This window comes from Panulirus ornatus, chromosome 66 (genome assembly GCF_036320965.1).
Source record: "Panulirus ornatus isolate Po-2019 chromosome 66, ASM3632096v1, whole genome shotgun sequence".
NCBI lineage: Eukaryota > Metazoa > Arthropoda > Malacostraca > Decapoda > Palinuridae > Panulirus > Panulirus ornatus.
In genome coordinates, this window is record NC_092289.1 from 23,527,200 (window position 1) to 23,540,415 (window position 13,216).

Consider the following 13,216-nt stretch of genomic DNA (forward strand, 5'->3'; position numbering starts at 1 on the left):
TGGGTGGGCGATCTGACAGTAAGTCGTGGCGACCTTGGCTGAACACACGTAAGAGGGAGAGAGGTGCCTAGGAGTACCGGCAAGGGTGGGTGGGTGGGGCTCTGATGTAACATATACGTACATGGGGGCGTTTGACTGTATATAAATAGAGAAGACCTTGAGAGTACGAACATGGGTGGGTGAAGACTCTAATTCTGTACAGTGAACGGGGGAACAGCAACCCCCCCCCCCCCCACAACCAGCAGTGCAAACACGGGAGGCAGAACTGTGCCTCGTCCAAGGAGCTTGACCACTGTAAACAAACAGTGGATAGCAGGGTAAACGCTACGGGCACAGGCACAAGAACACGACAGGTCAGATTATGTCATCACTACTACATTATATACACCGGGCCTGGCAGCCATGACGTCACCTACCGTCACAAGCAATAGGCAGAAGCCATTACGGTGCCTCGCGTGGACACCATCTTGGCTATCATCCACCCACCACGCTCACGACAACAGTTTGCCTATCATCCACCCAACATGCTGAGGAAACTACGCTGACAGCCATCCATCACACCACAACTAAACACATTATTCCCTCAGCCAGTGAGACCTTCCTATGCAGGTGCGGACAAACATCATTCATCCAGTTACTTTCCCAAACATTTAATGCATAATGTTCTTCCACGAAGAGTCTCAGAGGCATCATAATGTTGACGGAGGAAAAATAAATCATTTATGATATTCCTCGGCACATGGTGCAATCAGGGCTACCCAGATTTTGTAAACATTTCATCTAGTGACGTAAGTTGTTAAATAATTCATTCACTGCGGCCTAGTTTGTTTGTTTGTTGTTTCAAACACTTCCACTGTTATGTATGTACCTTCTAACTCATCAGTGAGGCTCGGTCCGCGCACCGTTTGTGCACCACCGCCCACGGCATGACGGGTCGTGTGCACAATAAACTGGTCGCTCTTGCGGCAAAACTTTAAAAAAAACAATCAATCCATAATTTTCCTCGGACAGACCAAACCTCCACATCGGAGGCAGTATCAGATTCATGAAATTCTAAGATCATTCAGAAGTGTCGGCCACATCTGAGGAGATCACCAGCAAGGAGTTGATCCAACCTGCAATTGCACAGATTAGTCGATCCCGCCACAGTTGTTGGTATCGGCTGAGACACATGCAATAAGCAGGCGTGCCACTTGCAGACCCTCCTATGAGAGAGGAGGGGAGAGCGAGAGTCAAGGAGAGAGTCTGGAGGTGGTGAGAACCGGTGGCAGAAAAACAAGCAGCACATCAGACATGTCCATCGATTAGTCATGACGCTCTGCCCACCCACGGCCTGCCATCCCCCCGCCCGGGGAGCCGGGACACACACACACACACACACACACACACACACACACACGCACACACTGGGAGGAACACGTCACCACCATCATCAAATCCTCCAGCAATCATCTCTAGATTCTTCGTAGACTCCCGAGACTCTTGCACTCCCTCCACATAAAACTCAAAAAACATTAACACAATTTTCGTTCTTCCCACACACAACCATGCCTCCCCAGCCTGGCCTTCCTCCCTCTCTACCACACACCGGGAACTACAAGAAAAGTTGCAGGAGAGGGCACACAAGCTCGTCCTTGGTCAATCTTACAAACCTATCATGGTGTGCTCAACACACTGGTCCTCGCTACTCTCCGACCATCACATGGACCTCATCCAACGGTTTAAGAAGCTGCTGCACCACCTCGCCACCGTTACCTTCTCCCCCTCCTGAGATCCTTTGCCCCAGTGTTGCCGTTCGGCACCGCAACCGCATCGAACCCATCCAAGCTCATGCAGACCACTACAAGAACAGCCACATCCCATCCAGTATAACAATTAAAGATAACATTTAATGTTGTTTAAAGACTTTTCCATATTCTCTCCCCTGGTTACTGCCCTAATGTCTTTAATAAATTCATTTTCTCTCTATATGCTATGTATATTTACGGTTACAGGCCTTATTGTTAACTAATTTATAAACCATACTGATAACGTCGACAGTCGACAGTGGACAGTTCTTCGAAAGATGTAAGGATGGAACAAAATGGAGGACATACGAAATATCAAGCAATAAACTTGTTGAAAAAGATGGAAATGTGCACTCTAATAGTACACGAGAGGTGGACGAATGGAATAAACTGAAAGATGATAAGGTAAATGAAAACATCATACAGAAGCTTAAAAGGTTGTATGACAGTACAGAATGTCCACAAGACGGTACTTATGAAAATAAAACTGCCTCCCCGAACAACACAAATAATTACATAGAAGTAACAAATAGGAAATTACACACACACACACAAAAAACTCTACGAGCAAACATCGACTACCACTGGCTTTATGTATATTCTCTACACCAGACGAACAATTTCGACAGTAGACACCAACTTGAGGCTACCCATCAACACTCCGTTCCTCTCATCCCCATACACCTTGTTCCTGGACGGCCATACATCAAGCAATCTCTTCCTGGTTATAACGCAGGTGAACCACACCCTGACAGTCACAGACGAACCACACCCGTTGTAGCTACAACCCTACGGGGTTCAAGTGCCCAACTTGAGAGCTTGTGCAGTGAGCGGGGAGTAACGGGAGGCTGTGTAGTGGCAGGAATGTACTCTTCCCAATCCTGTCGTCTTCCAAGTGCCTTCAGATCTGCTTTGATCATATCTCAATGCACAGCACACAAGTTAGGGGGGCTGTACAGCAGCACCAAGACTGCAGAGTATTGCCAGCTGGTTACAACACTCCAGAGGTTAAAGGTCAACGAAGGATACGGAAGGGCAAGAAAGACTCGTGTGCGGTTGTCTCGCAACGCTGTCAAGACTCGAGGTATGAGCACAGCCGGCTCCACGTAAGTAACTAGCGAAACATGTACTATGGTGACGGACAAACACACCTGCAGGTGGTGACATGTACGGTGACGGCCATACACATCAGGTACATATACTCTTTGTCGATTTCTTTCACCTCTCCACCAACAACCTTAACTCACGATTACATTTCAAGGGAGGGATCTGTACGTATCCACCTACCAGTCAACACATTTGGAAGACTTTCAACCTTCAAACTTTGGCGTCATCTGGGTTAAGAGCAGTCTCCTAACTAACGTTATTTCTGTAAGCTTCACCTCCTCCACTCCTAACTTTACTAACTTTTATATCTTTTTTCCGACCACATAAATGGTGGCGGGAGGCTGTCATATCCCCTCAAGTTGATATCCTCTGTTCAGGAGACCAAGGTACACCACAGGGAGGGTTGGATATCCTCCCATACTGATGGCCGGGGTGTTGAAGTCTTTGCACTTTCCATGCTTAATGATCAGCAGCAATTGATCAACTATCTCAACACGCTCTACGCTGTCACGACCACTATCCTGAAACACTCCATTCTTTTCCACCTCTGATCCTTCGCTCCATCACTATACAGTTTTACTTCCAATATGGTTCATGTGACAATACTCTTGTGAGCTCCTCTTTAATCATCGTAACCCCTCCTCCGGCTACCCCATACAGATGCCAATACTGGAACTTTAATAAAGCTGACAGAACAAACTTCTGAAAATCATTCTTATATTTTCCATCCAGAGATTACTGCGTCTCCTCGGGCAATGCTTCTGTCTCCGCTGAACGTGCAGCAAAGATCACTTTTGCGAGGATGGAGGTGCATGTCCTTCGTCCAATACATGGCTCATCCATTCATGTGTTAAGGTCATTAAGGTAAGACTCCTCTGAAACTGGAAAACTCGCCTTCAGCTTTCACCGCCGCCCGAAATCACTGTAAACGGCTCATTATCAAAGCAAAGCTTTCCTTTATCTAAAGTAACACCCTTTCATCCACTTCCAGTGATAGATCTTCCTACTTTGACCAAAACTGACTTCGTTTTTTCAAATAACTCACTGTTCTCTCATTTCCTCTAATTCCACCTTAGATGACTCTATAACTCTCAGGCTAATGCTCATGCCGTTCCTCCCTAAAATCTCTTGGCATAGTCTAAACGGCACTTCTGTCTCAATGGACATAAACATGGTGTATAGCTTGTATCATGAACGACTGTGCTAATGAACAACAGCATCAGTGCTTGTTCGTCTTGTTTCGCGTCTCCTAAAAGCCAAACCTTTCATGCTTTGGGTTAACAAACTCGTAAAGCTTACTGCCCTACTGCTCAGAACTCAGACATCGGTAAATATCACCTGAATTCCCATTTCCATAAGCACCCTTGGCCTCCCAGTCTTCTCCCAATCAGTATGGCTTCCGCAAAGTGAGATTCACTGGTGATATCCTCTGCTGTATTACCAATGTCTAGTCATCTCTGTGAGACTCTAGGGAAATCCTAAGTTGTTGACGAGATATCTCGAGCTCTTCCAGCATGGTGGGGGTATCGAGGCCTGATTTCCAAGGTCTCTTCTTTAGGCTTTCGCTCCTCACTGTTCTCATATCTTGCTTCCTCTTCGGCTAGCGTATATCCATAACTGATGACGGAAGATCCTCTCTTTTTTCCCCTATTATCAGCGGTGTCCCTCAAGGTTCCGTCCTGTCTTCTTCACTCTTTTATCAACGATTTTCTACCTCCTTCAAGTATCCTGATGCACTCGTACATTCATATCGTACGTTCATATCTGAACACCTCATTACCCTGTGCTCCATCTCCATCTCGTCTCATTTACCTAGAGATTCAGATTGGAGAGGACTTCCCGGTGGAGCCAATGTAACCTAAGCTTAACGCCTCTACGTAAATCCTAGTTCCATTCCATTCTAGAACCCCTTCATAGCTTCCTATCTCCCTCGACAACTCCGTAATTCCAGCACTCACCACAAGAAACATACTTGGCACCTTCGTTAAAAGTTAATCCGTCTCGGTCGTCCGTTAATACATAAACAGCTAAGCCTGTTTCCGTGATCTCGAGGGATCTGCTCTTTAAAAAGCTGCTGCTGAAGTACTGCCGACGAGCTTGTACCTCTATATACTTTTATGAGAGAGTGAAGTCTAAAGTGATCCAGTTTAACAACCCTCCTGATCTGTCTTTGATCCCATCTTCCCTTACCCTAAGCCACAGTACTAGTTTTCTTAACCTCTCCTACACACATCACGGTTGCTGCTGCTGATTCCAGGAACCGGTTGATTGAGTGCCCCAGCCATTACCTAGACCACATAACACTGGGCAGGCCACGCCCTCACGGCATGACAGTACAGATAACGGCAACTCAAACCGTTGCGACGTTTGTTTCTTTATCTACACTGCAAAGTGTCTTTATCTCCCTATGTCTTCATCTCCCGATGTCTTCATCTCCCTATGGTCTTCATCTCCCTATGTCTTTATCTCCCTATGTCTTTATCTCCCTATGTCTTTATCTCCCTAAGTCTTTATCCCCCTAAGTCTTTATCTCCCTAAGTCTTTATCTCCCTATGTCTTTATCTCCCTAAGTCTTTATCTCCCTATGTCTTTATCTCCCTATGTCTTTATCTCCCTATGTCTTTATCTCCCTATGTCTTTATCTCCCTATGTCTTTATCTCCCTATGTCTTTATCTCCCTATGTATGTCTTTCCTAACATTCACATGGGGAGCATCATCCTGAGGCCAGACAGGAATACGTTATCAAGAGATATTAAAGACTCGAGCACGGACACCTCCATCAACCTGGCCAGCGAGCCCCACCGCACCTGTCTGTACTCACCTCTGGCTAGCCACTTGATGGAGGAGCCGTTGGCGGTGGGTTGGTAGGTCCAGTAGGAGAAGCAGGGGTAGAAGTCGGTGCACGTGGAGGTTGGTCGGCCATTGTTGTCGTACACGAAGACGTTCGCGTCGCTTCCCGCCCCCGTCACCGTGGGCACCGTGGGCCGCTGCACCTCATCCCCGGTATAGTAAACGCACGAAGACCTCTCCTTGCTACCGTCCCCCTCGCCGCTGCCGCTGCTGCTGCTGCCGATCACACCACCTGTGGGAGGCAACCACACAGTCTGGTCAGTAGTACTCTCTCTCTCTCTCTCTCTCTCTCTCTCTCTCTCTCTCTCTCTCTCTCTCTCTCTCTCTCTCTCTCTCTCTCAACCCTTTCCTTAACCCCTTCAGTACGAAGGTCTACCCACTGAGCACAGAGGTACGACCCATGGCTCGTGACGTGACAGTTTTGGGTCAAGCCAAAGGTCAGGCCATCGTGCCTAAGGGTCGTATCATCGTGTTAAAGGTCGTTTCGTCATGCTCGAGGTACATACCATATTGTCCTTAGGGTTAAGGAGTACAGAGTACAGCAGTAGTACATCAATAATAATAATAATAATAATAATAATAATAATAATAATAATAATAATGATAATAATAATAAAGACCGACGGTGTACCAAATGAAACGCAACAATAGGCTGAAAATATTGAGACAATACACACATTACAGGGAGCCCTAGCAAGGGGAAGGGTAGTCAAACATCTACACAAAGACCACACGTTTCCGAAAGTGTTCACAGTGGTTGGGACGGAGCTGTTCTTACAGCGGCTGCACGAGCTAGAACGGGCTCGATGCTGCTGTGGTGTCGCACTGCAACTCGGGGGACGAGGGATCTCTGGCGGAAGGTAACGATGGCGGGAATGGTGCATAAGCTTTTTCCCGAAGTGTAGCACGAGATCCGCGAGACGGGTGAAGAGTTATAAGGACCAGTGTCCTTAGTGCTTGTTAGATGGTGGTGCATGAGAGACAGAGAATGATCTTGGATGATCTTTTTTTTTTTTCTTCTTTTGCACCTTCTCCGTTACGTGGTGGACACGGAGGACGACCAGCCGAGGAAGGAGTAGGTGAGTCTGGGATGAATGAGAGGAGTCTACATGTTCCTGAGTTCAGGCACAGGGAGGGTAAGTAGCTTCAGGACATGGCTACACAAACACACACCATGAACTCCAGGTCACAGCCGCTCTTGTTGATATACTCTGTAGTTGTATCTTATAATTGTAAACAACAACACGGGCACTTGCACTGTTAGAAGGGCAGCTCTCATCAACCAGTCAGCTACACCAACACCCAAGCTTAGTTTTCACAACTCTTGGTTACCTCAATGTGTACTTACTTAACCTCACCTTAGCTTTCACGTTACATAGAGAATTGACCATCAGCTCTTATCCCACAATCTATTAACCTTAAGCAATTCCTCGTCAACATAAACGTGTCAGAACAACGAAATGAACATTTTTTTCTCTGGGATGTATTACGGACGCGAGTCGCTCATCTATCGTATCAGACTCACAAGCCCCTAGAATATACTGGCCAATTCCTGCTTCAGACTAACTTCAAAAGTTAGACGTGATAATCATACATGTGTGTCTCAGAAGATGGGTAAGTAAAGGATTGGACTGGAGAGAGAGAGAAAGGTATAAAGAACGAGACCTAAGAGTTAGTATGTAATATGAGAGCCAGTCACATCTGTTTTAAGGAACATGTGTCACTACCGAGTGTGGACAGGTGTACCGGCGTCCATGTGGGGTGCAGGAGCCCCTGGATGACCTGCGGTGTATAAAAGAGTCAACATGAACCGCAGTTCGTGACGACGAACCCGTGTGATAGATACACACACCCTGTGCTCCACTCCCACCGCAACACCTGCCTTCTTGGTAATTCACGTGTGCCAGCCGGGAACTCTGTCAAAATTATCTCTCGATATTTGGGTGACGTGACTCATTCTGGTCCCAGACGCCATACCTCTGGACTGGTGTTACCGGATTCCACCTGCTTGAGGCCACACCGCGAGAGAAAGCTCACTTTGGCGAGGTCTGTGCCATCGGCAGTACATAGTCTCGTTGAGGAACCCCTTCGATCCAAAGAAGTCCATCGTTTCCCTCCTACCGGAAGCAGCGCCTGTCGTGTCACACAGGCCACCATAAAAATCAACTAAAACAAGGAAGTCTCGTGTGTGGACAAACCCATACCAATAACTATGAAGCCATGTTTATATATGTACCGTAGAAATTCACCTAAATCATTAAAACTCATGACCACATCAATATATATATATATATATATATATATATATATATATATATATATATATTGCAGTAGGTCAGAGTGATGCGCGTGATCTAGTATTTGTTGACAATAAGGAAAAATGAAACATGAAAGTACTGTAGACACAGCCAAGAGACACAAACGACACAGCAGACATAAAATAATGAGAGACACATGATAAGGCCGGGACACAGGCTACAACTGAGACACATGATAAAGCTGAGGCACATGATGCATGTGAGACACACATGACAAGCTATGGGACTGAGTTGGAAGCACAGATGATAAATTAGTGAGAAACACAGACAACACAACAGTGAGGCACAGACGAGACATTAGTGATATAGGTGAGGCAAGAGGAGGAGGAGGAGGGAGAGTAAGGGCAGTAATATATGGTGAATGTGGCCTCTGACTTGATATAAATACAGAGGTTGGAACAAAGGCATGGAAAGGTTCCAACCTCCCCATGAGACAAGGTTTCCCCCCCTAAGCTGTTTGTGTGTCTTGGGGGAGGGCTGGGGTGCTTGGGTGGAGGGCAAGGGTGCTGGGGCGGAGGGCAGGGGGTGCTAAGGTTGAGGCCAGGGGGATGGGGTGTAGGGCAGGGGGTGCTCGGGTGGAAGCCACGGGGTGCTTGGGTGGAGGGCAGAGGTAGTGGGAATGAGGCCAGGGGTGCTGGGGCGGAGGTGAAGACGAGGGGCCGGCCTGGGGGGCTGCTTGCAGAGTGAGAACGGAAAGAGTGGCAAAAACGGGAGAAGAAAAGAAGCTGAGGAGGAGGAGGAGGAGGAGGAGGAGGAGGAGGAGGAGGAGGAGGAGGGAAGAACGGTTAATAATTGGTGGTGGCTGGTGGCGTTGTGACGGAGGTTGAGGGGTGGTGGTGGGCAGCTGTCACGGGTCCTGGGAGTGTGAGATGGTGCCGGAAATGCCAGGAAGCAGCACGGTGAACCCAACGCCTTCCCACCCCATCCCACCTCCCGCCTCCAACATCTACTGCCACCCCTCACACTAACCCCCTCCGCATTGACCCAACCCCCAACACACACATCCCCTGCACCATTACACAATCCACCCACTTCACATGACCTCACACCGCACGACTCACACCTGACACTACACTGCTACACCAGACCAGCCTCTCCCTGCCTCACAAGGCTTTGCACACTTCCAACCTTCTTCCCCGCCCGTGAAGCATCAGTCCTCTCCCACACCGTGAGCCAAGGACGGAGGAAAAATAAAAATCCCTATTTTAAGGAAGACATCTTGAATCACAGTCACAGAAAATGGTAATGACATCAAGGGGTGATCGGAGACCTGCCACCGCCAAAGAATCATCAGCATATAACAGTTTCAAGAAAACCAACTGATCCTCCACCTTACCTGTGCTGTGCCCGAGGAGAAGGTTGACCTGTACTGACCCCCAGACACAGGCTGACCTGCACTGACCCCCAATCATGGGCTGACCTGTACTGACCCCCAAGCAAGACAGGTCAGCAGATATAACTAGTCAACAAATAAGATAGGTCACTAGGTAGGGCAGCTCACTAAGCAACCGTGCCAGACAGATCAACAGGTACGACAGGTCACCAAGCAGACCACATGTCACAAGGTGTGGCAGATCACCACGTAAAGCTAAGTACAGAGAAACAAACAGAATGAATCGAAGGTGTGGAGGTTTTGAAACATCTATTGTCTAGATACACAAAGACAAAGCATTTCAGTAAGAGTACAGGTGAAGGGCACATATTCAGGGGTAGGCGGAGGCCAGCACAGAGGGTACAGTGGATACAGTACATGGTCATAGAAGGGTGACGGGGGTGGGGAGGTCTAGGATACATCGATACATGATGTACAGTTACAGGATAGCGAGTGATGCTGATAGTAACACGGGTAATAATAACTGTGCAATACAAAGCAAGTTTGAAAAGTGTCATACATATACAGCTTGTTATCATTCAAATTACGTTGTATACACAAACAAATTCCACATACACTGAGAAGTGTATGTGTAACAGGACAGTGTAGAGTGTTCAGTCGTTAACTCGTTAATATTGATATCAGTATGAGAGGTCAAAGATACATTACATGTTGGGCATACAGTTACAGAACATCCTGGCACTGCTCATGTTGTTAACATTCACAGTAATACAAAGAAGGTCAAGGTACATTACACACTGGACGTTGTAGTCAGAGACGTGCTTGTAGTGGGCATGATGACACAGGTATTCATATAGCTCATGGTATGGTGAATTATGGATATAGTGTCAAAATGTCTTCAAGGATATTATTGTTAATAATGTATCACAAAGTTGTCCAATCAGTCGGCCTTAAGGTCTAAAATCATTGAATTTGGGACATTCGCTAACACAACGCCATAGTTTACGTTCATCAGTGAACATCTGAGAAGTAAATATAGCCTTGATGAGAGAGGATCCGTTAGTACTCTTCATGGGTTCGAATCCCTGCCTGCCAAACGTCGGCCAAATCTGGTGGAGGTAAATACACACAATCATTCACGGCCGTCAGGGCGGGGGAGGAGTACGGGGTGGAGGTCCACACGTCAGCCTGTGTACACTACTGGACGGAGAGGGGATGGAGGGGACTTGTATCTATGTAATGGTGCCACCCCTGCTGACCCAGGGTCAAGCATGACAGTCATGCTGACCCGCGGGGGGGAGGGAGGGGGTCTTGTTGACGTATCCGGTGATGGTGACCCAAGGCGTGCATGACGACCCTTCCCACTGGGCGTGAAGGGTTCAGCAGCAAATGTCGGGCCTGAGTGCCGTGGACCGCACCTGGGGAGGGGGAGGATGAGCCAGGACTTCCACGGAGGTGTGTGTGGTGGCTCCAGCTGGGTACACAGAGTACTGACCCCTCACTCCTACCACTACCACTGCACTCCACTCCCCCGAGGCCGCCCCCCGTCACACACGGACACACTCGCGTTACCCGGCAGGTGTGACGGATATAGGTATGACACTGGAGGCCTACATGACGCGTACCTCCTGTGGTGGCAGCCGCAGGCCCCGCCCCACCCTGGCTGCCGTCCATAATCAAGTTCTTTGTTGCCTGCCAGGCTGGCTGGCTGGCTGGCTGGCTGGCTACCCGATATTACCATTGTATAAGCTGGCCCGTGCTGCCAGGATGCTTACCCCGGGGCAACACACACACACACACACACACACACACACACACACACACACACACACACACACACAGCAGTGCCAGGCGGAGCAACACGCATCACGACGGTACAATTGACCCTAATCACTCGTATCAAGCAAAACTCTCTATCGCCTACGACCTTCTCCCCACCGCCCTTCCCCCATGTCCACCTCCAGCCTGAAGCGTGCGTGACAACCCTCAAATGGTGGGGGTGTACTGGTGCTTGCAGAAGGCACGGGAGAGAAGCGACTTGATGAACGGCGGTGGTCAAGCAAGAAAATAATGATGGGTTTTTCACAAGGTAACATTCTCATTACGACTTAAAAATGAAAAGAAATAATATCAACACACACACACACACACACACACACACACACACACACACCACATGTACCTCACGTGGCTCTCTGTCAAGTTAAAATTTTCCTGCGATGAGCACGATGCTACATCGCCGCCTAATGATAAAAAAAATCTCGTCACAGTAAGGAAGGTTCAGGAGCTACGTCCGGCCCACCACGGGTGCGCAGCTCCCTCACTAAACTGTACAAATAGGTAATTACTAGCGTCCGCTCACCACCGGTAGAACTGTGAACCTCCAGTAATGCGGCCAATCAACGACCAAAAACTAATACTTCTCGGTCGTGTGAGGCTGGTTATCGAACCTGTCACACACACACACACACACACACACACACACACACACACACACACGTAAAGCTGTACAACAAGATATCTGGAGGGCATCGACCAACGCCCCGCCCCGGTCACTTCTCGCTATAATAATTAACACCGTCGCAGTAAAGCAATCATATGTACATACCTTCATTTATCTCTCTTATTCATGATGACGTGTGATATAAACTGGTTCAGTACGCTAACAATACATCTGACAATAATACATAAACTGCCCTGGCGCTCTCACATTGCACCCAATTTATTGATGTCTCTACATCAGTAAAAAAAAAAAAAAAATGCATAGCATAGAACAGTTGTACGTGCCAACGGCCATCTGAACTGCCCAATATGATATATGACAAGTTTTCATTATGTAAAAAGTTACTGACATTTTAGCCGCAAGGGAGCGAGGAGAGTGTAGGGAGGTGGCGTAGAAGTCTACCGTAACGTTCCAGGGACAGAGCCAAGTTGCTGTACACTCAGTACCACTTTACTTGAACAATCGCCACTATATCTATCTATCTATGAGGAACTGTACGTGGACCCAGGCAACACTGTAACCAGTGAGGGGGCACGGTACCCAGCTGACACATCCTACCTATGGAGGAGGCCTCAATGTCTCGGTTTCCCAGTGCAGGTACTACATGCTACGAGGACACTGACCAGTGATGACTGTGGTGGACACAGACGTACACAAACACACCGGGTCTTCAAGGTTCAACATCTACTTTACCCATCTAAAACCTTTTCCATGCAGACAATTAGAAAAAGGAGGGAATAAAGTGATCTATCATAATCTAGAGGAAGAAAATCCTGGCAGACCTGGTTCCCAGTCTGCATGCGAAAACAGTTGCCCACTACAGTCACGACAGGTTTGGAAGCTGTGTAATACGACTTATGGAAAGAAAAGGCGATGTAAGAAAACACAGCGTCAACATCCGGGGTCAAAAATTCTATATCACCTGTAGCTTTAGCAACACTACAGAATGTCCAGTGGAGAAATCTGACGTGTCTGAACCAAGTGCCTATAAGGTCTACAACTGCAGCAAAGATATGGCGGTTCCGTAAGTCTTCGGAGAACTGCCTCTAACAACCTGATTAACAGAACATGACAGTTTGATACTAGACCCAACTGTGGGTGTAGAAAACGTCCCAAACCATCGTAAGATGCACTGAGAATGTTTCTGTTGGTGCAGGATATGATGGCGCTGGTGGCGGTGAGGGTATGTGTGTAGCAGCGGCTGCAGCAGTAGTGATGGCGAGGATCAAGGTAGCGCCAGGCAGCTGCCGTGGTGGGAAAGACGGCGACCCTGGCGGCGGAGGCGGTAACGATGACGACGGCGGCGACGGAAGCGGT

At 48.0% G+C, this 13,216-nt stretch overlaps 1 protein-coding gene across 3 annotated transcripts in view; it reads right to left on the reverse strand.

The window, feature by feature from the left end:
* The window catches only part of LOC139746904 (uncharacterized), a 105,507-nt gene that overhangs the window by 51,041 nt on the left and 41,250 nt on the right, over positions 1–13,216 (reverse strand). For all 3 annotated transcript variants that reach the window (XM_071658584.1, XM_071658583.1, XM_071658585.1), the window contains exon 2: positions 5,717–5,977. In XM_071658584.1, coding sequence (XP_071514685.1) covers positions 5,717–5,977 — 261 coding nt within the window. The remainder of the gene's footprint in view (positions 1–5,716; positions 5,978–13,216) is intronic.